Below are 27,300 nucleotides of genomic sequence, written 5' to 3' on the forward strand. Positions count from 1 at the left end.
ACCGTTAAGTGAAAACCACACCTTAACCCCATGTGCTCCTCAGATAGCCGGGTTAGGAGAAAGTTTCTAGCTTTGCTAGAAGTGCGAAAATTCTAAAAAAAAAAAAACTAAATCCGAGCCAGGGTAAAATAGTAAAAGGGCCAGATATAAAGAAAACGACCTTGCAGGCCGAAGGCTTTACTGGAATTCCTAATCAAATCCTCGGAAAAAAAAACTGAAAAAATATTGGGAAACAAAAACGTCGACAAATCTATCAATTTGCTGCTGGTAAGATTATTGAACAAATTTTGGGGATCCCAGTAGAAATTCTTTGAACATGTCCCTCGTGGAAATTTTGAAGGAGTCGTTGTAAGAATTTGTGGAGTTCATAAATCTACAGTCGACTCTCCGCATCTCGATGTTCTACATCTCGATATATCTCCCTATGTCGATGATTGATTCGGTCCCTTCATTCTGCATACAATTTCTCTCTCCATATTTTGATATCCTTCTTATCTCGATATCTCCATATCTCGATGTGTTCCTGTGTTTTTTTTATTCTCAATTTTCTCTCCATATATCGATATCTGAGAGAGACTTGAGCTTGAGCTTGAGCTTGAGCTTGATTGGCCGCCCGTGGATGCACTCCAGTATCGCCAGATCAGCTGCACGTACACAAGGAACCAACCGAATGACTGCTTGGGACTAACAGGCATCCTCAGTGTATAAGTGCTGGTGATCTTCTATTTTTAGGCAACAATGGCACCTGCCACGTCAGAATGCAGACCAATGAGGGGAAGGGGGAGGAATTGATGATGCATTGAACTGACTCCCACGTAGACCGTATATTCCACTGCATCCACGCCAGTTCATGCGGGAGTGTATGGATTGGGGGAAAGGCATGGCAGAGAGGTTTGCTTTTGTGGTTAGCAGACTGCCTATGTATCAGGCGTAAGAAAGGCGTGCGCGTGGAAGTAGGAAGCGTTAGGGAAACGGTTTCTTGTCCGTCTCTGGTTCTAGCGTTTGCTATGAACGAATAGTTTGAGTGGGATATATTTAGAATGGAAGATAGAAGCAAGTGAGAGATATACAACTACAAAGTACGAGGAAAGGGACGGGCCTGGGATTGAACCCATGACCTTCTGCATATGAAGCAGAAGCGGTAGCCATCAGACCACAAACCTCGTCATTATATCGATATCTGAGAGAGACTCGCGAAGAGAAAAAATATCAACGTCATATGCAGCCCAGATCCCGCTGTCACGAAACGTCAAATGCAGCTCATCGTTTTTATGGCTGAAAAAGTGAAAAGTATTGTGTTCAAAATAAACTACTATTTAAAACCTTAGTCAGCGGAGCAGATTTTCCATAGATGCTGATGAATCTAGACACAAGACTAGTTATTTATAATATCTGCTACGTTTGCTGGCATGAAATTTTACTCAAAATGTCGTTTATGATTCGATGTGATGCAAGCGCAATAAGTTTTTGCTGAGTCATGTGAAAGTTTGAACCGCTTGCGCAAGATTGATATCAACACTGAGTGGAATAAGAAAAAAAAACTCAGCAATCGCAGAAAAAGAAGACCGTCTCCGCGAGTCTCGTCTCAGATCGATATGAACATTATCAAAGATTACTAGACCAGATTCAAGTGATTCAGAACAATATGGAAACTCGAAATGAAGTTTGTTTGTTTATTATTTTCCTAGTAAAGGAGTGATGTTCAATCTAGTGTTCATTAAATTAATGTTCTTTGTCTCGATCTCTTCCTATCTCGATCCCTTCGATATCGAGATGTGGAGAGGCGACTGTATTTTAACAATCAATCCTCGCATTGAGTATCATACAGGCGTGTCTGCAGTGACTGATTTCTCTACGTAGATTTTCTATTCGCGGTTCAGTCGCCCGGCCAAGTAGTTAGCAGAAGAGAAAATTGATTAAAAGAAATCGATCACTGCAATTACGCTCTTATGATTCTGAACGCGAGAATTTTTTACATTCTGAATCCAGGCTTTACGACCTTCAAAATTTCCAATGATATTTCAGGAATTTTCAAAGAGCCCGCAGAAGTGCACACTAAATCCCAGGAGTAAGACTTACTAATGTTCCAGCGCGCATTCTATAAACTTCATTCAATGAACAACAATGCGCATGTTAAAAAAAATTGTTTATTTCAATCAATGTTTTTGAACGGTTTTCAATTATTGAATTTGTTTAATATTTATTCATGAATTCAAAGATATTTCAAAGAATTATTCTGTTATCAACAATTGCATTATAAAGAAAATCCTGTTCAATAGCCTGTATTTATAACTAATGAAGCTGTGTAACAGACTCAGTTCCGGCAGGGACGTAACGTTAGTTAAATGAAGAATAATAAAAAGAAGAGTATGCGTAACCTTGTTTTTGTTGGTAGCCTCAAAATTCGGCATGTTGAGTGCTATCAAGGTGAAAAATTAATTGTACTTCTTAAATCAAGATGATGATGATGATGATGATTTGGTTCTACCATCTATTGTGGCAAGGCATCTGCCTATAGCACTGGAATAATCTGAAAAGCGATTTGATCAAGATTGTGCTGTTGTTCGTAAGCAGTCAGTCTCCTGTATGAAGGGCCAAAAACGGATGTGCGGACCCGCAAGCAGAGACACTTGCACGAAACCCGCGGCAGGGGAAAAGAATCTCCTTCCAGAAGAAAGTTTTCACGAACAATTGTACAATCAAGCCCTCGATTGACAGAATACTCCCAATAGATGGGGTCAAAGAGCCCGCCCTCTATCCACGAAATGTTAACAACAGGGAGGAGGCAGTCCCAAGCTCCCTGTCCAAGTCGCTTCATTCGGGTGCCCTGGTGTTCCCTCCCAACCCAGTTATATATGATATAAAAAGATAAATAGATACAATATAAATTAGAACAATCTCACCAAGTTAGTTGGAACCCCATGCAGATTTGTAACACTTGATGAACTGGATGAACTCTCCAATGATCAATGTTGGTTTGATTTTTCTTAAGGTTTCCAATTTACACTATATGCTATACTGCACTCGCGAAATATTTCATTAATGATTGTGTTTACTTCACGCAAAATATAATAAGATTGAGATTTCTTACGCGCCATACAATTATTATATTTTTATTTTCATACAGAAAATGGTCACAAAAATGTGTTACGTAAATAATGGACAGTCCCTTAATGGTAGGAAATGTAGATCTAAAACTGCAAAATATTAATGTTGCATTTATTTTCTTCCGGATATCCTGTAATGAAGTTACGACCCACGCAATTCTTCAAGGTGTCACAATGTCACATATACCGTAAAACGGAGTAACTTTGATAATGCGGGTAACTTTGATAGTACGTAACCCAACACATACTAAACGAAATATCATAATTTCTGTTAATCAGTTAAGCAAAACGAACGCAAAACTAAAGAATAATAGTATGACACTTCATGTAAGAACGGTTTTCATTTGAATCAAGAACATTTTAGGCTTTTTACACGAATTTAAAAAATTTACACAATTTTACCATTTTTGAAACGCTTACAAACAATCTGTTCTACGATCACTATTTGATGCAGTTTTGAATAGTTGGCCACTTATCTTCGACAGCCTAGTTATCATAGAACTTGAATACGGTCTCAAATCTCTTAGCGAAAAGCATTTTCACAAACTGGGACCATTTTTGTAATCTAAGTCAGGAATTTCCATATAACGTAAAACGCCTAGAGTAGACCTATTCATATTTTCAAAAATGTCTGGAAACTCCCCAGCCAACCTTTGGCTAAAATTTCACTTAATTTAGAGTAAATTTAGGTGTGCTTCAAATCAATTATGTGTTTTTGGGCTATTTTCAAGCTTTAAAAAATCATAACTACCGAACGAAACATCAAAGTTTATTGGAAATACCTCAACATAGTAGTTTATCCAATTCTACGAACTTTTGCCGAACACGATTTTAAGATTGGAGCAAGTTTTAACATAGTTTGGTTGAGGTTTGTATCTCGAGGTTCTTGAAAATCTATTTTTTCGGGAAGTGTTTTCACTGAAAAGCATGGCTGCATGAACATTTCGGATTTTTAATTTCCAGGCATGATGACTATGTATATCTTAAAGTCAATCCCGTTCACAGTTACCATTTATCTTACGAAAATAAATTGTAAAAAATTAGTAATTGTGAAGCACATTTGTATATCCACTGTGGGTGAGCCAAGAGCACCACCGTGATCTTCAAAGAACACAAAAATAGACCATTTCCGTTAAAATTTTTTATTAGCTTATATGCTTTCTGACAATTTACTGAACAAACTTTCCTAAGGAACCGATATATTTTGGAGCCTTTAACTATTAGAAAACGGTGAAACACTTGCGGCACGTCCTCGGTCCCCTGCAATTTGTTGCACCTTGAAAAAATGCAGACCCCTTTTTCCCCTATGGTATTGCCACCACGTTGTGGTGAATTTAAGATCAGCTGGTATGGCCAGATGATTTTTGTTTATGTTTTCATTCATCATTATGGGCTCCGCTGGTTTCGCTCCCCCTTCCTTCACGGTTCCTGAATCACCGCGGAAACCACCTTCACCGCTTCGGCCGAATATGACCGCACCTGGTGAACACTACACGGTTCTGTAACGCAAGGATTGTAGTCGACAGATGCCTGATCTCTCTGTTTTCTGCCGACGAGGATTGAATAAGCCGGAAGATTCCCGCCTAGAGGCAGCAACAGCCGCTCAAAATTTCCTTGCGCGGCTGTTGCTGCCTCAAGGCGGAAATCTTCCGGATCAACATCCAACAGATAGATTTAGGCATTTGCCGGCATGAATAGTTAAATAGCCTTCTACAGAACTAGCGGTACCGTAACTGTTGGTTGGATGAGAGATTTGTTGTTAGGGGGTGGTTTTGAATCTTGAATATGTGGAGGAAAACACTTTTTCCTAAACCTGAATCGGGTTGGAGTTGAAACTGTGATTCAGAACGGGTTGCGCCAGTTCCAACCTGGTTTAAAAACGTTTGTTTGAGTACTTTCAAGTTAGTTTCGTTGGCGCTCCTGTTTGGGGCGCCCTGACCGGGATCACGGTCAGTTTGAGCGCGCACCTGATTTGACGTTTCCAAATGTAAACAAGCATCCCAATGCAGGGGTGGAATCGAAAAACTGTTGCAAAATCACCACGCTGATTCCCATAGGGTTGAACAAACTGTGCCGCATCTCAAATTATTTTTCAAAATGTGGTGAGTATCCATGTTTTCAAAAATTTGTAAGAAAATCAGGAGTGCATATAAAAAAATCTGAAAGCGTTAACATTCATTAAAAATGATTGCCTTTCGAAGAAAAATACAAAAACTGGGGGTTAGATCTGACGGAAATGGTCTATTGAACGCGTTAGCACTGCCTTTTCTCAGTCGATGATGATGATTGTTTTCAAATCGTTCTAAATGATCAGTGAAATGCGGTCAAAACAATCATCACTCGGAAAGAAAAAGCAATGCTAACTTGTTCAATTCATTCGTTTTCGGTACATGTGTCATGCATGATTTAATTATCATCAGGTTGCGATGCAGTGTTCGATCTTTGGGCATTTATTGTAATTTATTGCCTTAAGCAACATGTAAGCTGTTGATGGTCATTGAAGTTATAAATGTATTATGTTTGATTCCCGTTGACTAGGGCATGAAAAAATAATTTTAATGGGTGTTTTATATACCATGTATATTGAGAAAACTGTAATTTCTGGGTACTGTGGAGAACAAATTTGGATCAAACAATGTTAAAACTCAATTTAATCTTACTAGCGTATTCGACAAACTTTAACAGAATAGAATTTGCTTTCAAATAGTGGTAATAGCATGTGGTTTTGATTTTCCACATGCTAGTTGTGATTTTTTAAACCTTGAAATAAGCCCAAAAACACATTTTCAACTTGAAGCATACTGAAATCTTTATCAAATGAGCTGAAAATTTGACCAGATATTGTTCTTGGCATGAGAATTCCGAATACTACTTGACCGGTAGATTTCCAGACATTTTTTCAAATATGAACAGGTCTAGCCTAGAGGTATGCAATGCCCTACAAATGTTCGTTATTCATTCAATTTTGTTCGAATCATACTCCATTATCAAAGTTACCCCAAAACAGAAAACCAACTTTCGATTATATGAAAAATTATATATCCAGTCAAAATAAATCTCTTGCCAATTTATCGACTGTAATCGATAGCTAGGATGCCAGTACTTGTTTTAAAAATATAAATTGTAAATCATTGAAACAGCTTGCAAAAATATTCAAGTTTTCTTCGAAAAAACTATCAAAGTTACCCCGTTTTACGGTATGCTTATATGCAAATCGCACGATGAACGCCTCACGCCCCGCTTGACGCGCCGCGTTACTATGTCGTCGGCCTACAGCTTTAGGTTGCTCCACTGGATCATTGAAGGTAGTTTTTGCAAGTGCTCACCGCATCAAAACAAAGGCGCCACTGTATATGGAATTTAACATTGTGACAGCATTGCTGTTCTGTCAAACACACATGGCTACGGTGGCTCTATCTATGCTTTCCATAGCGGCCGTTTTGGTTATTTTAATGATCCCTTCTAACACCACATTTCGTCGTTGTCATGACAACATAATGCTTGATGGGCTAAGTTTCACGCACACACACTTACTGATCCGAAGTACCCATTGCTTCCAGAAAATTCGATGCTCACTTCAACCACATGATTTTACATAAATTCTTGAATAAAACGACCATATTACGAAATATTTATGAAATGCTTTAAATGCCAACTGGCAGCAATTCATTCAACACCATTGAACCCTATTAAAACAACATCATTCAAGCTTCAAATAAAGAAACCCCTCACTTCACTCCACCCGCACGACAACACCAATACATTGACTATGCCAGGTTTTTTTTTCACTTCACATCGGCCAAGCCATTACAAATTTGATCAAACACCTTTTCGTTATAGGAAATACTTGGATTTACAATGAAATTCCCAGAATGCTTGCAGGAATAAGTATGATAAAAACATAGAGCTTCATAACGAATTTTTGCCGTAATTCCCAGACAAGTTTATGATACAAAAATCCCAGAGAAAAAAACTCTGAAGAATTCTTGGAAAAATTACTGGAAAAATCCAAAAAGGACCGCCTTTTAAAAAAATTGAGAACCTCTTAAAATTTCGGAACCTTTTTTTTTTTCTTTTGAAACAGAAGTAAAGCTTTCTATCTTGTGATAAACTAGACTAGGGCTAAAAATGTCACTATTAGGATAACAAAAAAAATCTCCAACCCGTTATAAGCTAAGGAAACACCTCAGGCACTCCATGTAACCCATTGGAAACTAGTTAGGTATTGTGTTATTGATTTATAGTTTGTAAAGTTCGGTGTGTAGAAAATGTTCATTTCTTTGTTAAAAGACTGTTTTAAAGCAGGATTTCTCGCTGAAAGCGATCCACTATTTACACTTGGTCTTTCAAAATGTTCAACTTTATGCTGATTACCTTTCAAAATCCCCTGAAGAAAGCTTCGAACATTATGGAAATCATATCTTAGAGATCCTTTAAAAACCTTAATGCCTTCATCATGAATCCGCTCTGTGAGCTTTTTAAGGACTCCTGTGAACCGCTAGGAGCTTCCGGGAAAGCTGTGGGAACTTTTTACGATTCTATGACATTTCCCGGAAAACCATTTTCCGGAATGCCGTTTCCCGGAAATCATTTCCCGGAAACCCATTTCCCGGAATGCCACTTCCCGGAATGTACTAAAAATGAACTTTCGCGGAACCCGAAGGACCCGAGGACATAGAGTTTCTTTGTGGGAGTGCTAATATGATCATAGAGCCGAAAAGCAGTTGAAACGTTATGTCAGAAAGAAAAAGGAGAAGAAGATGATACCAATTGAAACACTATCACATTATAAAGTTCAAGCTAGTGTCTCATTTCAAAGGTGCGGAAGGAGTTAAGGAAGCATCGCCTTATAAAATTGACAAGAAGAGAGTTGGTCCAAAATGTCAAAATTGTGCGTGACATAATTTGTGTATAATCTAGGGTTGCAAAAAGTCATGAAATTCACGCTACAGTAGCCAAGTAGACCAAATCGCAGTCAGCGAAGGCAGTGAAATTCAGCCTCTCGGTGCTGTAGGCAAAATGCCCAGAATGTAGTAAAACACCCGTTGCTGAAGGCAACCCAAAACTACTGTAGAAAAATGTTCTATTTTCCGGAGCATTTCCCGCATTTACAGCCTTGGATGACACTAATGATTAAGAAAATTCATGCACCCAAAATAGGCTACTTGATGAGATTCATGTTTTCAAAGTACTGTAGTGAGAAAAGCCACGTGAGTTTCGCGACATTCAAACCTACTACTATTACCATTCCCAGCACTGATAAAATTCAATTACTCAAAAGAATAACCTCAGTTTGAAAGAAGGGAAAATTTCAGATGTTTAATATTAGCAGCCTTCTTGCCAAAAATGTTTCTATCGGTATAATTCGGAAGAAAGGCAAATTTTCAAAAGAAGGGTGATTCTGTATGAAAATGGCAGTAGCTATAACTGAAATTTATGTTGATGGATTTATTTATCAGTTTAAACATTATTAATTGTTCAAATAGCATAACTCGAAAGAACAGCTTATGTATGAAAGAAGGGCAATTATCCAATGAAAATGTAGACAGTGAGGACAATAATAATTATACCATAATAACACGAAAATGGACCGGGCAAAAACTTTCTCACAGGCTGCACAAAAATGGAATAGAGGTTTGAAATGTCTTGAGGTTATTTACTCTTAAAGTAAGTCTTCAGCTGGAAACCTTTCAAAGAGAAATGAAATCTAGAAAATTGGTCTACATGATATACTTATAAGAGCTTGTAATCAGATCGTTTTAAAAAAAAAAATCCTAACTGTTCAAAATTTCGGTTTATTAAAAAAAAACTGAAAATATGGCGGATAGCATCATAGATATATAATCATGACGCTATCCGCCATATTTTCATTTCAAATTATTTGAAAATAATTCTTGCAATATTTTGCATATTTTTTCACGATTTTTGCAGGAATAAGTTTAATAATTATGCTACCAAATTAGCAGGTAAAACTGCTTTCAAATCAGAATATTAAATATAAGAACAAAAGCTAAAATCTCGTTGCCTGTTACAAAACTTTGAAATAGTTTTATTCAACATGAAAAATCAGGATGCAATTACGCATTGAAATATTACCGCCATGCTGGGTAAAATTGGGCATAGGAGTGACTTAAATCATTATTTTCGATGCATTTCGTGGCTGGTATGAGCTTCGAAAAACTGATCTATGACAGTCTAGTGGCATTTTACAAAGTATTCTTGAAGCTTGCCACATTGTTTTCATGATTTTGATATTACTTTGCTCTAAAAATGGCTTTGAACTGGAAATTGTTTATTTTATATATCATTGAGTAGCTTTCCGGGAAATGGTTTTCCGGAAAATGGGTCATTCCGGGAAATGTCTTTCCGGGAAATGGGATATCCGGGAAATGATTTCCGGGAAACGTCTTTCCGGGAAATGGTATAGAATCCTTTTTACAATTCAGTCGAGTACTTCTGAAAACTCCTGGCCAAAAGTTGTACATGATGCTCTTCGCAAATTGAACAAAGCTCAATACAATTTGGTTGGATATTTGTTGAACTGCATAAGGATAAGGCTTCGAGTCCAGAACTACTGAAACACAGAGTAATGTAACAAGAGTAATTTCCAAAACATTTCTTCCAATATAGATCTAACAGTATCACAAGTCTTTATTTCAACCATCGACAATAGCGGCATCGAAAGCCACGCAAGTCACATCCGAACCATCGTCGGCACGCAGACCGACCTCGACCTGGACGGTAACTCCGCTTAGCTGCAGGACCTGGCCCTCGAAGTCCAGATTGTAGTCGAAGGTCTGTCCAGCGGACACGGGGCAAGTTCCAGCCGGGGTTCCATTTGCGCAAGCATCCTCCAGTCCGTCGGGCATCGGGAATGGAATCTGCAGACCGGCCAGACGGATGATGATGTAAGCTTCGAGGCCATTGGTGGCCACTGGGCTGGTGATTCCGACGGCATGGGCCAACAGCGGTTGACCGTTGACAATGGGACAGGGCGATCCAGTACATCCGTTGATGTCCACCGACTGGGGCAGGCCAGCTCCGTTGGGACACTGGCGAACCGGGGTCAGTCCCAGGACGGCCGGGGTCAAAACAGCAGCGATCAGCAGAAGTTTGAACATCTTGTTAGCGTTTCGTAGCGTAGACTGCAGGACCTTGAATGGGGCTCAGTTTTATAGCGCAGTGCAGTGCGGAGTGCATTATCGAGGCGATTAGATAATCTAATTTTGAACCACTCTCCAATCTGAAGGTTACGGCTTCAGACATCCTATACGGTTGACGTTCAGCGACCTGTTGGCTAAAAATGGACGGGGCCTTAAGCTCGATGATGGGGGGCCGGTCATAAATAAATCACCTCCGATCATCAGGTGGCGGTTGACATGCGTAAACTGTATCGAAAAACAAACGAAGTCGCGCCAATCAAGTAATTACCGGAGCAAAACAACCCTACGTCCATCCATAGGCGATTAGATAACGGCCGTTCGTGCGCTGATGTAAATGTTCTGTTTGGCGTTATCGGCAGGCTGGAGATGGTTGATCGGAAATGTCAGTACTGTAGTACTTTACGGTTTGGAAGGCGACCATCATTAGGACGTTTGTCTTCGGATTAGTCACATGTGGCAAGATTCGCGATCTGGAAAATGTTCACACCATTTTATCATTTGTTTTTGGATTACGGAAGCCCTTTCTTCAAACAAACCATCAATAGGGTTTCGTTCTACTTCGTCGTAAGCGCTATTATTCGTCGTATCAAACTTAAAATGTCCCACTCCGGCGGATATTCCAACTTACCTGCAGCATAGTCTCATTTTCCAAGTGTAATTTTGTGAAAGCTGTCATGGTTCGTACACTTGTACACCAAAAATGCAAAAAAAACTCCTGTTTTTTGATAAATAACTTTTGTTCAATCATCCACTTTGCACTTTTTCACTGAAATCGCATGGACGAACACGAATTGAGAGAAATGCTTAACGATCGACACAAGTCACACCACTTTATGATACAAGTTTCTTCCCGCCCCCCTGTGTGACTCACCTCGCCGGGCACTTATTTTCACTATGGAAAACCTTCCTACTTCTTCACTGAAGGAATTCATTCGAATCACACGCCGTAAAAGTTCTATATTTCACGACATTTTATGAAATTTCCTCAACGACCGGGTAAAATTGAGAATGTAAACAAAGTTCAATCCGTCGTACTGAGAAAAAAAAAAGCTTGTGCACATCAAAGTGTGCGCGATGCTCGACGTAAAAAAACGTTTCTTTTGATTGTGTTGTTTTCACTGCACTGTGAGCAAATGCTATAATTGTTCGGTAAAATGGAATTGTGCTTATATGTTTGGGCTGAATATTGATGGCGAACAATGAGTTTTAAAGGAAATTAGTATATTCCATCATGCTGAAGAAATGGAGAGAGATGCCCGTAGATGTATATATTCTAGTAGAACATTTTATTATAGCGTTGATATGTTGTGTTTTGACCACTCACTATACACAGTGAGCCGTAAGTTGTGGGACGAATCTAGAAACTGATTGCGACAGAAATGAAAAAGATACGACGGATTGAGAATACGGCAAGATGCATTTTCTTTGCATTATTTCCAAAAATAGATCAAGATTTATCAAAATCTAATTTTACAATGGTAAAGCCGTTTTGAGAAAGAAATGTTTGACATTGGTTTGTATCAGCATCATTCCCTGCAATACTGGGAAAATTGCAGTTCTCATTGATCAATACTTAATACGATGGATGCTAGCACATCACCCTAGTAGAGAAGCATCAGAAAACTAAAGAAGATTTCAAGCACTTTGACGAATTCTGAATGCGAATGTGTGCATTGCGCACATTAAAACTGCGGAATTGCAAGTAAAAGCGCGGGGTTACGTCGGATCGATCTAGTATCTTCACTGCACTTATTCAGCATGAGATGACAAGTGCGGTGAAGACCATTGGCGTAGGAAAAGGGGGGGCCAGGGTCCTCCTTAAATTCGCAAAAAAAAGGTTCGGTTCCTTAAATTCGTATTTTCTGAGTAGGGCAAACTATACTATTTCAAATGTTCTAGCAAAGTTTAGCCTTTTACCTGAATTACGATTTCCTGTGTCCTTGGAGGGTGCCCTGATCGAGGTGTCCGGTGATGATGATTGTCCGCATAAGATTTCTTTAAAGAAATTCATTGTTCTTTGATAAAAAGGTCTCGACAAAGAAATAAATAGGCAAAATTACTAAAGGAACTTCTAAGACGTAAAATAGCTGCAATTATTGGCGAAAAACAAGGCCTAATTCAAAACATATTTCGAACTTACCTAAGGCTTAAAAAAAAGTAAAAAAAAGTCATAGTTTTTGATTCCAGCAATATGTTCTTTCTCTGTTTTCGCTTCATTTTTTTTAATAATTTCATATGAATGAACTTTTTAATTTATCTCTAATCTACGTTTTACCAAGTGAGTTTTTTACAGTCTCAAGAATTTCAGTGATCAAATTCGTTAATGTATATCGAAGAGTGGTTTATACCTTTTGCTTCAAATCTTTTACAAAGTAGTCAAATAATATTGAGATTTGCTAAAAATTGCTGAAACTTGAAAAAGTTCAAACTTTGCCCTAACATTTTTTTTTTAAATAATCGTTGATTCTGTCAAATTCCTTGATATAGGGGAATTTACGTATTCTTGACAGTCCAAACCGATATCGCGCTTCTTTTGCAATTTTCTCGAACATCAGCATACAAATTTTTGCCTATTTACATGTATGCGCTGCTCAATCCTCTATCAATTTACACCGATAGACTTGTTAAAACCTTCTTGGAAACTTATTTATAACGCTTCGAACAACCAATATCCGTGTGACTAATGTCGGCAGCCTTAAATATTCTCTTCGGCAGATTTTCCATAAGAACTGTAGGCAAATCTCCAAATCAGTCACACTTTGAGGCGTGTTCATTTCAATTGATGGCATCTATGGTGAACTTGTTTGTCTAGTCTCGGCAATCTCGTCAACGGGAAGCTGACAAAACAAAGAAACATCTGAATGTTTTCATTGATGTGTTTTCAAGAAAAAATCTGTGTATCTGGCATTTGAAATTCGGTTGCCGATAATAGTCCAATGGTGCCGAAGCCGTAAATGACCCTAGTTTTCCCAAAAAAGTCATTAAAAACTTTTTCGCAAAGTTTATTATAAGTCCTTCAGAAATATTTTTAAAATGCATTGTAAATTGCGTTGCAAATTCTCCTTTGTTTTTTTTTTTTGTAAATTCTACTTCAAATCCCCAGATTCTACAGGAATTATATACGAAAAGTATTTTTGGAATGTCTTTTGTCTTCGAATCTCCAGAAGAAATTTATTGAAAAATCCCAGGCATATTTTTACTTCCGAAATTAGCAATTTAGCAAAATAACTGGGCAGGGATTAATTAAGAAATTCATGAAGAAATTTGTGAAGATCTTCCTTAAAACAATGTTTTAGAAATTGTTTTATAAATTCTGCAAAAAATATATATTCTGGAATTGAATTCTTGTACATTTTCAAGGCGGAATTCCTAGAGGCTTTTTGGCTTAATTATGAAGATTCTGATGAAGCTCCTTGAGAAATTTGAAATATGATTTGAGCGATTTCAATTATCCTACAGTTTATTGTTTATTTATCCAGCCCATTAATTCACCTCTAGAGAAAAAAAAATAGATAATCACTTATCTTCGGTTGTTTCGATCTGATTTGACATTTTGTTGTTTCTCCTTCCTTCACATGACGTATTCTTAGGCACCTTCGTACAAAAATTCGTACTCCAAAAAGCAACATTTTAAAGAATCTAAAGGAGAAAAATGAATTCCAGGGGTTTTAAAATTTTTCAGAGTTCTTATACGTATGGCTCCTGATTTCTGAAAATCCATCAGGAATCCCTCAACGAATTTTCAAAGTTATACAAAAACTTACTCCAAACTCCAACTTACTTTTAAATTATGAATTTTGTTATAAAACATTTTAAGCAGAGTTCTTGATAAAAACAACTTTTACAGTTCTACAACAATAGTTAAAAGTTTTTATATTAATCTGCCATATTAAAGCTTCGGAGTTCATGTGAAACATTTTCTAAAATGTAAGATAAAAACACCGACATTAAAATTCCATCTGTTTAACATAAATCATTCTCTTTTATAAAGACGATAAAAATTAACAAGATTTTTTGTAGTTAATCCTACAAAAAACGCCAAAGCTTTTTCTGTGAGTAACATCGTCAGGACGTCAGAAAGTTTCAAAAATCCTACGATTAATTCTTGAGTTTCCCGATAAGAGTTCAATATTTTTCCAAATTCAATTTGAACTTTAATAATAAAAAAAGAGAAATCTCTGAACAAATGTCTCGAAATTTTTTTGAATATTTGCACGGAAGAGTTTATGAAAGAATAGCTGAACCCATTCCACTAAAAACTTTGAAATGATTGAATTGAAAAAATATGGGTTAGGAAATCGGGGATTAATATCAAATTGATTTCTAGATAAATCTAAAGAAACACTTAGACAATTTTCTTTGAAAAAATGCAAATAGATTTGTTGAAAACTTCTCTGAGAAATCACTTAGAACATTTTCCCAGTTAAATCTTATTTCATTATTTATGAAAACCTTGTGGAATATTAGGAGAAATCAAGAGAGAATCAATAATTTTTGTTGTCAATTTTTCAAGCAATCCTCTACAGGGTGTCGACTCAATTTGGAAAAAAAAAATTCCCTGACTTTCCCCGACCTTCCAGTAATTTTTCAGAAACATTTCAGAGTACTGAATTTGGATTAAAGACGAAATAAAAATATAGTTTTCGGGCTCAGCGCTACATTTTGTTTACCAAGTTTCTACGACATTCTAGATTTTGATGTATTACTTCAAGTGCCGTCAAATTTTGAGGAACTACAAGGAAAATTAAGGTCTTTATTTGGACCGTAATAGGTTGTATAAAGAAAAAGCTTTCGCTCAGTTTAGCAAAGGCTTTCACTTTACTCGAATACAACTGTTAGATAATTTTCTAGAGCGTGTTTTAGAGCTAGTATGATTAAACTGATCACTTGAGTGTTTTCTTTCAAAGCTTAAAGATTCGTATGAAACAAAAAATAGTGAAACCTGAGTAGATACCCAGAAAATCCTGAGTCATCTACTTACTAATCATACTCGGTTAAAATCTTCAAGATTTCAAATTCTCAATGTGTCTCTCTACATGTATTTGTTCAATACAAGGAGATGCTATTTCATAAACTATTACAGAAAATCTTACATTATTCCTCCATAAACTAATGCGAATATTTCTTCAAGAATACTTAGGAAGATTTTTCCAAGAGTCTCAATTTTTTTTTCAAAATGAATTCATTTTTTTTAGAATAGGTACTTCAAATAATTCTTCGCGAAGATTTGTTACAATTTATTTATTTTAATAAAAATTTTGGACTTTCCATATGAATTATGCCTTGGTTTTCTTCCCCGAAGAATTCATGCTTTCAAAAATCATTCAGGGATTTATTTTTGTTCTAATAAAAACTTGTCGTGCCTCCAGCAATGCTGTGAGGAACTGCTCCAAGAATTCAATAATCGATTCTTCTAAGAGTATCTTCAAGAAATCTCACCAAATTTCAATCTATCAAAGCAGAAATTCTATTTAGAGAATTTCTGGATTTTTAAAAATCTTGGAGCAGAGGAAAAGCACTAAAATTTCAGATTCACAAGAATGCGGTAAACGTTCGGTACATAAATGTTAAAATTTTAATTTCACCGGAAAAGGTTGATGAAACTGTCAATAAAATTAATTTTTGCTCCCCTATGTTTAAACGGTGTCAATTATGATGAAAATCATTCTCCCAAAATTTGAAGTGATTTGGAAAAAATTTGGTTGTGCACAGGCCATTTGAAGTTTCTATGAAAATTACTATGGAAAAGACAAACCTTTTGTGTTCAGTCTTCTAACTGCTCGTAATAATAATTTATGGAAAAGTGAACAAACTCTAGTCATGTGAAATCTTCCCAGCTACAACTTTGCCGAAGACCACATTTTGATGGGACGTAAGGATAATTTGTTATTAGTGATGACAAAGTCCAAATCATGCTGAGATGATCATTCAATTACATTCAGAGCAACACTGCTGCTTTCCTGTAGAACATAGTAGCCTGGATTACTTTGATCTATTCTACCCGCCTGGAGCACCACTGTTGCCTGCCGAGCAGTTGGTTAAGCATGCAAAAGGCAAACCCAGTTTATGATTAAGAATAGCAATTTATCATTAAGTCCTACCAAAATGTGATCTTCAGCAAAGTTGTAGCTGAGATGATTTCACACGAGCGGAGGTTGTTCACTTTTCCATAAAATATTATGTCGAATAGATACTGGACACAAAAAGTTGGCGTTTTCCATAGTAAACTCCATATAAACTTCAAATGGCTTGTGCACAGTCAAATTTCTTCCGAATCATTTCAAACTTTGGGATGATGCTATTTACCATAATCTAAATCGTTTAAGCATAGGGGAGCCAACATTTCAAAATTTGCATCACTCTATTGAACACTTAAGGAGAATTTCAGAAGAATCTCCAGAATATCTGGGGAATTTTTCGTGTTCATTCTGCGATTCAAAACATCAGTATAGGAAAGCTCCTAATGAAAATCCTAAAGTAGCGCTTGGAACCTAATTCATCACATTTTCAAAATTCGAAATTCCGAGGATTTTTTTTATAGATAGAAAAATATAGTTTGCTTTACCATACATAACAGCGCTTTATCAATGGTTAATAGCTAAGATTGGACCCATTTCGTCTAACAAATCTATGGTATTCAATAATAATAACCAACTCGTTTGATGTTGTAATATAGTATTGATAGATAATATTCCATGACCTTTAGTGAAATTCCCTGACTTTTCAGGTCAAAAATTGGATTCCCTGATATTCTCTGACTTTCCAGGTTTTTCCAGGTAGTCGACACCCTGACTTTAAATTTCAGAGAGATTTTTGAACACAATTTCGGTAGTATTTATTGTAATATTTCTTGGAGAAATCCTAAGTATTTCCAGAAAATCCTCAATACATTATTAATGAACAACTTAATGATATTTTCAACAATTAAATTTATGTGTGATAAGTACGTAGTTTAGATTCATGGAGAAATGTTTAAAATTCTGATGTCTTCTTTTGAGCAATTTGATACAGTTTCTTCGAAAAATTCCAGATTATAAAGCCTAAAGAAACTCCGGGAAAAATCTGTTTAATAATAACTACTTATTCCGTCGGAGTCCCAGCAAAAACTGAGTGAAAACTGGTAAAGGCGTTCTTGCACTGGAACAGTACGGAAATAGTTCATGAAGAGATCCCCGATACTTGAAAAGTTTATGCAAGAACTTCAAAGGGTTATTCTTCGTGAGTTCTTTTGGAAAATTCTTGAAGGATTTTTTTAATGGATTAGACAAAGAATTGATATTTTCCGTAATTATTATTATTATTAATATTAATATTTATTTAGGACAGTTTACCATACGTGTGGCATTCGTGTCGAATTTCCCGTAATGGAAATTGTAATTTACAAGCATTACTGATATTCAAAGATAATAGCTGATATGAGACAAAAACAAAAACAGATAAAATCAACGCAAATTTTCGCAAACTACGAAATTTGCGAAAATCATGATTATTACTTCGGTAAATCAAGAATTTTCTAGGCCCCCTCAAGGCCCCCTCCAGGAAAAAATCCTAGCTACACCAATGGCGAAGACACCAAGTCGATCCGACGTAATCCCGCACTTTTATTTGCGAGGGGAGTCCAGTGTCCAATGCAATCTATAATATGAATAAATGTAGCATTTACTACAAAGCTGAGATAGCATTTACTGCGATGTGAGTTTAGATATTTCGAAAGGTATTTTGAGATATCCATAGGAATTCTGAGGTTTCGAAATGAATTTTGAGATTCCGGTAAGATTGCCGACCGTAGGAGTTAGTAATTTCCGTGTGAATTCTGGTATTACGATAATTATGTTGTTTCCTATGAATTCTGGGATGTTGGTGATTCTGACCTCCCGGATTCTCAGATTTCTTTTGGAATTCCGGAAACTCTGTAGGAATTTCAGTAGGTAGTCCGAAAGACATTCTGGATTTTTATGATAATTTTGGAAGCCATTATAAGATAATTGTAGAAAAATTAGAAATCTGGTAAAAACACTAGAATTCGGGAGGGAATGAGATTTAGATGGGATCCTGTTGACTCTAGTGTGAATCTTTGGAATTCTGATGACAATCTTGGTCATTCTTGTGAACACCTTTGAGATTCAGTTGATTTTCCGATCCATTGGGATTTCAGAGCAAAATTCAAATATTTACCTTTTGAGTGTCTGCAAATGTTTTCTGGATTCTTTTTCTTTTTTTTTGTGATATCGATAAGAATAATAATAGATGGGAACCCTGGTGTTTCGGCGGAGATCCTCTTTGAATTCTAACGATTACCATCGGAGTCACTACAATTCCAATAAAAATCTCAACTTTCCCACCTAAATTTCAGAATTTCCACCAGATTGAATTGATTACCTACGAATCGAATGAAATACAAATTTTTTTTACCGAGATTCTTACCAGAGTTCCAAAAACTCCTTCCTCGATTCAACAACTATTATGAGAACTGATTTTTAATTCTAGGATTTCTAGGGATGCTATCAGGAACCCTATATTAAAAACTAGAATTTATCAGAAATATGATTCAGATTATGACTCATAATATGAAATCATGCATGATAATTCCCACATGAATTAAGTGCTTTCTCTTAGACATCCTTTACCGAGTTTTTACTGAGTCCATCCTGGAATTGCAACAAAAATCATTCCAGGAATCTGTAGTAATTATTCAATAGATTTTTCCTGAAGTTCCTTTAGGCTATTTTGATCTGAAATTATTTTAAACATTTCCTAAACAAGGTCCTGTACGTGCTTATTGCATGAAATTTCCAATTGTTAGATTAACATATCTTTCAGTTGATCATTTTTAAATTGTTAAGGATTTTCTGGAAGCGCTGAATGTTTCTCATAGAATTATAACAAGAAATTCTCGGAGTCTCACCGAAACTCAAGATCATCAAGCAATTATTCTTTCCTCAAATTATTCAGTTAGTTCATCAACAGTTTTTCCAACTTTGCCTTTGCAGTTCTTCCTAAAGTTTCTCTTCAGCTACCATCAACATATATTCCTGAAAACCTTTCGAAAATTCTTCAGGGATTGCTTTAAAACATCGCTGCAGAAATTATCCCAGACATCCTGTAAAAAACATTAATTGATTCTTTCAGGTGTTACTGTAAGGATTCCACCTAATCTATCTATCTGTCTAAGCGCTTGCACAGCCAGTATTTAAAAGCATCCTGGAAATACTAGAAATAATTCTTGTACTTTCTTGTCGACATTAATATTTGCAGCATATCGATAATATGATACAAATGTTAAAATGGCCAGGCCTACTGTGCAGACTTGGGTTTGAAGATAATTAAAAAAATCACGACCATCAGGTTATTCACGAATGAATAACATGATGAGCGAAAACTTTTCAATTTTACAAGAGAGGAAACGGGGACAACCGTACCAACCGTTTCATTGAGGGGGAATAGGTAATCGTTGAAAGTGGCGTAGCTAAGATAATTAGTGCACACTCCATTGCTGTTTGTTATTCTCTCCTTGGGATGGGACACAGATATTTCTTTCGTATGCCCTGGCTCGAAAGCCTTGGTTAAAGCGCCATTACTCGCTCTCTGAAACGAAAATAAAGCTATCTGATCCCTCTCCCATTATTCATCCATTAAAGATAAACGTATGTAAATCTCCAAGTTTCCTAGAATGTCTTCTTGTCACACATAATCACACATAATGTATATGAGTATATGACACTTAACTCATAATTTACTCAAAACCGTAAACTTATCAAAGCAGCCTATTGCATTTAAACATAAGGTTCTTCTTTGTGTCAACCAACATACCATCACCTTGGTAACACGTGGTCTGCATAAATTTTTCCCCTTCCGGCTGCCAGCGGGAAACCTTTTCGTTTGCCATGTCTTCCTCTAACAGTTCATTTATACAAAATATTACTGATTGTAACTCAATGTTACTTTAATCTTAAGATGTTCCCTAGTTTCACTTTAATTTCTTTCCCATTTGATCATTGCACTAAACTGGAAAGATATTTCGTACTGCAACAAACGCGACGGCCAACACTTTCGGATGAATTTTTTACTCAATTTTACTTGCTTATACTGAATATCAGGCTACATACACCAATGGTAAAACGCTAAACTCACTAAATTCAATGGGAGATCTTCCGCCGTCCGCGGTTAGAATGAATGACGAGCCGGAATTCGGCTGACTGTGGATCGCAATACGTGGAACGAAGAAAAAGCACGCACGCTGAAAAAATGCGTCCTTACACGCGCACAGCACACTACGTTCCCCCCTGTAATATTCCAAAAGATTTTCATAAGCACTTGAACACGATTCAATTGGTAAAATGTTCTTAGCAGTCCATCTGCATTTTTATCTACAACAAAAATCTTCAAGTGTTCTCTTGTGAGAATTTTACACAAGTTTTCCGTAATGTACTGTATTTTGTAAGTAGCAAGCGTTTGCAATGATTTTTTTTTCAGTAGTATAACCTTTTATCATCATATTTAAATTAGGCGTGATTTAACGTCAGCGTTCCTTATCAAATGTTGAAGAAAGTCAATATGACGTTTTTGTAACCTTAATAAAATTATTATTACCATGATTGATTTGAAAATCAATTGAAAGTTAAAATAATGGTCCTTGGTAGGTTCTATCTTTGAATAAGCAAAAGAACAAACAGACCAGGTATGAGCAGAATCTCAAAATTCTTTGCGGGCTCAAAATGACATTGCGGACTGTACGTTGGGCAGCCCTGTTATAAAGTTTATTGTAAAATACTTTCAACTGTTTTTCCACAAACTCTGCCATGAAAATACTCTAAAATATTCCTAGCAACTTGTACTTAAATCCTTGAACAAGGATTTCTTCAGAAAACTATATTATCGTTTCTCTTAGGATGACGTCCTAAGATTCTTCCTAAAAATTCACCAAGTATTTTCAAGAGAAATTTTTTTCTTCAAACATTTTTAAAAGAAATATTTCAACAGATTGACTACAGGATTCTGCAATTCCTTCTTCCAAAATTCATCAGAATCTAAAAGAATAGATTCTAGCAAGCCTTCCAGTCTCCATTACCTCAAATTCAAATCAGATTTCCAGAGTAGCACAAAAATAAATAACTTCAAAAGAAATCCATTGAAAATTTTAAGCTTATATTGAATTTAAAAAAAAAATACAAAGTTCCTGTCGGAAAAATCCAGAACTCACCGTAGAATTTCTGAAACTTTTTGACGAAATTCATTCAGCTACATGGGCACATCCATGATTCACTTTGTCATGGGGGGTTTTTCTCGAATTATCTGAAACTTTGCAATAAGATACCCTTCAATACGACGCACATTGTGGCCAAATATGAGCTCGGTAGCTTTCAAAAAACCCCACTGCCGAAGTGAATCGACCATCCATATTCATTTGAACATTGTTGGGGCTCGTCAGGCTAACCAACATCAAATACAAGCAGATTCAAAATAAATTTAAGTCATGAAAAACGTTGAATAATGTTGTGAAAACTCTAATTTATGCACTAGCAACACGGCTGGGTTATCCAACAAAGAGCCTGGTTGCAATTCAACTCAACAATGGGAAAGATGGTCTTTGTCAAAACGGCCACTAATAAGTAGTCTTTTATGACAGGCAATTGGTTTCATTTTTGAACTTTGGCCTGACAAGTCTTGCCTTAGGTTTTTCCATCCACTTTATCAAGCGTAACATTTAAAAATGGCGCAAGTAACTTCAAATGCTAAATTATTCCTTAATTTTACTTAGGAAACAGTTTTTTTTTTCAACTTCTAAAGATTTTAATTCATTCGACTGTAAGTGTAACAGATTGTTCTTCATTTAATGTCTATAAAAGAATATGGACTATTCAGATCCCTATAGCTCTTCATACCATATAATACACTGAGTCTAATATTAGACTTGTCCAATTTCAGACAAACGTCAAACACTTGTTTGACACTGAAGAAATTCTGTCAGTTTCAATCAGATGTTTGGTTTTCTAAGAGCTCCCAGCCAATTGTTTGACAAGTAACGTAAAGAATAATCCGTTCCACTAACCTTTTCCCTCTGTACAACTATCACAAGGCAACTTTCGACTGTTGAAAAATGCATCAATCTTCTCAATAAGCGGAATATACAACCTACATTCCTAGATGTTCAGAATTAAATTTTACTTGCAATGTTCCTTCTTTAAAAGTGACTCTCGATAGCATGTGAAGCAGGTTGCGTATAAATAGGCGCAATATTTCACCTGTTACCAACCATCCTTGTACGAATGCATTTCAGCTCTGAAACCTCAACCCCAATGTTTAGAATCTAACACCTTTCAATAGGGTAACGACTGTTTATTTCGTTCTTAATCGCTAACAGTTGGCGCCAGCGGCAAAAAGTACAGGCAACAACCTTTCGAACATTCAGTTTCTTTCACCGGTCGCCGAGCGACGACACTGTTGTTTGTATTCCTCCTACTGATCGCGCTACGCTGGATTCTCAAATTTCTCAAACTTTCAACACAAGCGCATGGAAGAATGGTAGTCGGAGAACTGTCAAAAAGTATGGAAAATAATGAAAAACGTAAATTACTTGCAATTTGGAAACTGGATCAAAAAAAATAGTGATTAGAAATCAAGTGTAAAGTGAATACATAACTTTTTGTGTTTAGTTCATCTTCCGTAGAGCTTTCTTTGCTTCAGGATTTCGTTTTTACTACCACTGAAAAGGAGCCATCTATTGCCTTTTCAGTTTTGAATATCGCCCTATTAAATTCATTACCGTTCCACTTTACTCACAGGCACACATTACTTGGTCTACTATGATCAAGATACCACGCGAAAGCTAGCATTTCATTTGGATTAAAAGGGGTCTACAATCTTCAATTTGAAGCGCCAAGAGCGAAATTCCCAAGAATTGTTTCCCGCGTTCACTATGATTTCATGCATTCCCTCGAGGACGAAAGGCACAAGCCCTCCCTTCAAAGACCTATTATTTTCCTAATTAAAATTACCGCCGTCCGTCTTGGAAGGTGGTTTTCAGTTGCTACGGGGTGCGACACTATTTCCGCTTGATTTCCCAGAATCGGACGGCCGTCGGCGCCTACTGACGACGTGCCAATGAGTGCTCTCTGAAACATAATCCCATCGCAGCAGGCCATCGTCGGAACGTGAGTGCGCTGAAAAATTTACAGCAACTGAGTTTGAGGAAAAGTCGCCGCTGGCTAATCATCTTAGCTTGCGGTGGTTCCGGTAAAGGTAATCCGATACGATAATGGGACCCCATTCCCCTTACGAACAACAGTTTACCTAACCGCTTTCGTACAGATTATGAGATTTACCCGACATCTGGCTGGAGCAAATTTTGCGTGTAATTGATACGTTAAAATATTTGCCGGTTGCCCCTGCTTGCAGTTCTCCGCGATTTGACGAGCAAATTATGCGTGCAAACATCCTACGAAAGGTGTGCCAACGGGGAAATGCTTGGTGGTTTTTGGAAATTTTCTCAAATCCGCCGGTGACGACGAGAGTGTGAGAGAGAGGGTTGGAGATTGACTAATGGTTCTGCTTTCCGTCAGACGAGGGGTATGCGATAGGAAGCTGTCATTTGCCGACACCCCTCGTTCGAATGCGAGTGCAAAATCGCAACGTCACCTTCTCCCGGGCGGATGCAAAGACTTTTTCCATTAAAGTATTTGCGATTACGTATGAATAATCAATGACGGAATTATGATGGCCACTTGGAGTCGTTCCGGTGAATCCGAGCAGCAGAAAAACAAAGACCAACTTTTCAATCCATAACACTTGTTCTTTTTACTGGTTGGAAATTGTAGGGATTGCACTTTTGTCTGATGACGTTGCTTGCTGGCCGTGGCCGGAGTTCCGTATGAAAGGTTAATGGCAGTTCGGTAAAACTTGTCCGTCTAAGCTCGCACGACGGTAGCCTGCGAACGGTAGCAGAATACGGCCGCTCCCTGATCATCGGTTAGCATCAGTTCCATATCGACGGTAACATCGGCGAAGGGGGCGGACACTTCCGTCACCAGATTATAGCTGACAGCTTGGCCCGCTTGCAGAGGACAGCTGACTCCGTGCATCAGATCAGAGCAGGCGTTGTGTTGGTGCTCCGGAAGACTCCACGGGATGCGGAAATTACCGAGGAACATATCCAAGGAGGCCGTCAGCGTAGTCGTCGGACGCTCCAGAACGATGTCAATTTCGCTGTCAACCATAGACCCGATTGGGACGATGCACGGCTGCTGTGGGACGCTCGCCGGACATCCTACCACCCGAACCTGCGCAGGTAAGGGACCGGAGTTGAAGACGCCTAAAAGAAGCGTAAATTTTATTAAATCAATTAATCATATTTTGAAAAAAAAAAATTCAACTTACATGGCGCTGGATTCAGGGCCAAAACAACCGCGGGAATCAAAACGAAAACTACGCTTAGCCTGAACATGTTCTACCACTAAACAAAGACTACTGAATACCTCCAAATCTAATCTTCATTTACAACGCTGGTGTCCAGACGAGCGCTTATCGGCCAGGAATCCCGTCGATAAGCCATTCAAAAATTTCGATAGATTTGACAATCGAAGTAATCGCTGCCGGCCAACTCACAAAGAAAACCTGCCCTAAGTAACGCCTTCTTAGATGCATCATTCGAGGTGCCGATAAGATATCGATTCGGTGACATTAGTAACCTTCAAAATATCGTAATCTGAACCATTCCGGTGTCAGCTGCGGTTCGAGTACAATCCAAGGGACAATGTTGAAATCTGCGATTTTCGCCGTTCTGTTGCCAGCAGCTGTTTTCGGCTTGGCTGTTCGACCGTGTACGTACTGATCGATATAAGTCCAATACCAAAAATCTAGTATTCTTTCGCTGCACTCCCTAACAATGCCCCGGTCCCGCTGGAGGTTCGCGTCATCGATTGCTACGAGGAACCGTGTGTGATTCCAATCGGCGGAATGGTGGACATGGATCTGGACTTCATCCCGAACCGTGACAGCTCAACGGTCGACGCCGCCCTCAATATCTTCCTCGGAAACTTCCGCGTCCCGTACGACTTGCCGGAGGATCAACGCAACGCTTGCAACTTCTTCGCCGGACGTGGCTGCCCGGTCAGCCAAGGCGAACAGATCAACTACCATCTGAGCACCCCAGCAACGGCCCCGTTTGCCGATGTCACCGTCGACCTGGAACTGCAGCTGACTGGAGACGACGGTCAACCGCTGTTCTGCTTCCGTTCGTCCGCAAGAATCACAGCCGCTTAGGTTTTTAAGTTCGGTTTCGAGAATAAAGTTCAACGCCTACCGAGATAAGTGTCTCTGCATGTGCGCTGTTCGTGTCAATAAATCAGCCGTAGATAATCTCAACAGGCCATGATTGTGTCCACCTATATAGATTGTTGGCCATGGCCTTCTGTTTCAGTGTTGCTTTCACCTTGCGGAATCATGGTCAAGATAATACTGCTTGTGGCTGCTCTCTGCGCAACGGCTCTGGGCATCGACGTCCATAGCTGTAAGTTCTTTGGACTTCGATGTAATAACCATTCATTGATTCCATAACAATCCCATAGGTGGAGACGAGTATCCCCACCCGACGCAGGTCATCGTTCCGGGCTGCAATGTGATGCCGTGTGAGGTGCCGAACCTATCCGATTTCAGTTTCTCGGTTCGGTTCGCTCCGTCCTTCCCGACAGGCACGTTGGCCGTTGATGTGAGCGCTACGCTGGGAGATTTCAACTTGCCATACGAAACGCCGGATCATCTGCGGGATGGATGCGCCAACATTGATGGAAGCTGCCCATTAGCAGCTGGCCAGGAGGTGACCCTGTCGGGAACGGCTCCGGTGGAAGCTCCACTGACGCGTGTGACCGTCCGACTGCGGTTCGAGGTTACCGGAGATGGAGGGCAGAAGGCAGTCTGCTTTGCTGCTGATGTAAGATTGATTTAAGGTTCGGGAGGTCGAGTGAAGGTCAAATAAATGTTGTGGTGATGCAAGTTAAAAGGTATATTGTTTCATCTAGATTCAACTCTTCTTACCTTAATTTTGCATGGACCATCGAGTAAGGAAGGTATCGAGTTATAGAACATAAAACCAGTGCAAATGCGATCCAAAGGACCATCGAGGTAGCCATGAAAACCAGCTTGTAATATGGTTCTCTAACTCGATATCAAGAAACGGAATATCGAGGAAGAGTTGACTGTATTTTCAAGTAATTGTGTAAATTCCACTCCTAACAAATGATAACTTTCTGGTAGTGATCAAACGATCTGACGTTTTGCTTATCTCCTAATTTGCTTATTCAGCTAATTTATGCTTTAATAAGCTGAAAAATTACTTGTTCAACAATTATTCAGTAAAACTGTTTGTGGAGCCATTAAGCTCAAAAAAAGCTTATGGGGTTCATATAATTTATGATTATTATTCTTTAGAAAATTGCTTTCTGAAATTAAAAGAAGGACTTGGACGAAACATGGATGAAGCTTTTAACGGTTCAAAGTACTTAATTAGAACGTACTATCGTCGTTCAGTGTATACTATGTGTAGTTACAATGTGGTTTTCATCATCGAAATGTTCATAGAAAGCTATGTTACGGGTCTTCCTTAGCTGAGTGGTTAGAGTCCCATGAGCCATGCTGAAGGTGTCTGGGTTCGATTCCCGGTCGGTCCAGGATCTTTTCGTGATGAAAATTTCCTCGACTTCCCTGGGCATAGAGTATCATCGTACCTGCCACATGATATACGAATGCGAAAATGCCAATTTAGGCAAAAAACACTCTCAGTTAATAACTGTGAAAATGCTCATAAACACTAAGCTGAGAAGCAGGCTTTGTCCCAGTGGTGACTAACTTCTTTGCTCGTAGTTCCTTGGCTGTTCTTTTACCGAAACAAGGATCCTCCAAATGATGTTTTATTTGCATCTAAACATTGGTAGAATCATGGACACCGTTGATTATCGTCACAGCGAAAAAATAGCATTGGTTTAGAGGATACATTAACTGAATTTCTATAAGTAATCAACGAAACTTATTATATGTTT

The 27,300-nt window shown here is 38.0% G+C and overlaps 4 protein-coding genes across 4 annotated transcripts; 2 read left to right on the plus strand and 2 right to left on the minus strand.

The window, feature by feature from the left end:
• Nucleotides 1–9,763: 9,763 nt before the first annotated feature.
• On the minus strand, nucleotides 9,764–10,228 carry LOC5579509 (epididymal secretory protein E1). Its single transcript, XM_001647759.2, has one exon. The coding sequence runs from the start codon at nucleotides 10,226–10,228 to the stop codon at nucleotides 9,764–9,766; it is 465 nt and encodes a 154-aa protein (XP_001647809.2).
• Nucleotides 10,229–24,038: 13,810 nt separating this feature from the next.
• Nucleotides 24,039–24,872, minus strand: LOC5579508. Its single transcript, XM_001647758.2, has 2 exons — nucleotides 24,644–24,872; nucleotides 24,039–24,578 (listed from the first exon to the last, which is right to left on the minus strand). Exons 1-2 carry the CDS (start codon nucleotides 24,708–24,710, stop codon nucleotides 24,175–24,177), a joined length of 471 nt encoding a protein of 156 aa, XP_001647808.2. The 5' UTR covers nucleotides 24,711–24,872; the 3' UTR covers nucleotides 24,039–24,174.
• Nucleotides 24,873–24,959: 87 nt separating this feature from the next.
• On the plus strand, nucleotides 24,960–25,591 carry LOC5579507 (epididymal secretory protein E1). Its single transcript, XM_021838370.1, has 2 exons — nucleotides 24,960–25,087; nucleotides 25,144–25,591. The coding sequence occupies exons 1-2, from the start codon at nucleotides 25,020–25,022 to the stop codon at nucleotides 25,526–25,528; spliced, it is 453 nt and encodes a 150-aa protein (XP_021694062.1). The 5' UTR covers nucleotides 24,960–25,019; the 3' UTR covers nucleotides 25,529–25,591.
• Nucleotides 25,592–25,630: 39 nt separating this feature from the next.
• LOC5572679 lies at nucleotides 25,631–26,264 on the plus strand. The gene is made up of 2 exons (XM_021838368.1): nucleotides 25,631–25,775; nucleotides 25,834–26,264. Exons 1-2 carry the CDS (start codon nucleotides 25,637–25,639, stop codon nucleotides 26,208–26,210), a joined length of 516 nt encoding a protein of 171 aa, XP_021694060.1. The 5' UTR covers nucleotides 25,631–25,636; the 3' UTR covers nucleotides 26,211–26,264.
• The last annotated feature ends 1,036 nt before the right edge of the window (nucleotides 26,265–27,300 follow it).

This window comes from Aedes aegypti, chromosome 1 (assembly GCF_002204515.2).
Source record: "Aedes aegypti strain LVP_AGWG chromosome 1, AaegL5.0 Primary Assembly, whole genome shotgun sequence".
Lineage (NCBI taxonomy): Eukaryota > Metazoa > Arthropoda > Insecta > Diptera > Culicidae > Aedes > Aedes aegypti.

Bases quoted from the DNA above. Each gene is read 5' to 3' on its own strand.
- LOC5579509 (XM_001647759.2), bottom strand. From the start codon at position 10,228: ATGTTCAAACTTCTGCTGATCGCTGCTGTTTTGACCCCGGCCGTCCTG.
- LOC5579508 (XM_001647758.2), bottom strand. From the start codon at position 24,710: ATGTTCAGGCTAAGCGTAGTTTTCGTTTTGATTCCCGCGGTTGTTTTG. The intron at 24,579-24,643 runs GTAAGTTGAATT...CGCTTCTTTTAG, and splicing joins GGCCCTGAATCCAGCGCCAT to GCGTCTTCAACTCCGGTCCC.
- LOC5579507 (XM_021838370.1), top strand. From the start codon at position 25,020: ATGTTGAAATCTGCGATTTTCGCCGTTCTGTTGCCAGCAGCTGTTTTC. The intron at 25,088-25,143 runs TACGTACTGATC...TTTCGCTGCACT, and splicing joins GGCTTGGCTGTTCGACCGTG to CCCTAACAATGCCCCGGTCC.
- LOC5572679 (XM_021838368.1), top strand. From the start codon at position 25,637: ATGATTGTGTCCACCTATATAGATTGTTGGCCATGGCCTTCTGTTTCA. The intron at 25,776-25,833 runs GTAAGTTCTTTG...ACAATCCCATAG, and splicing joins GGGCATCGACGTCCATAGCT to GTGGAGACGAGTATCCCCAC.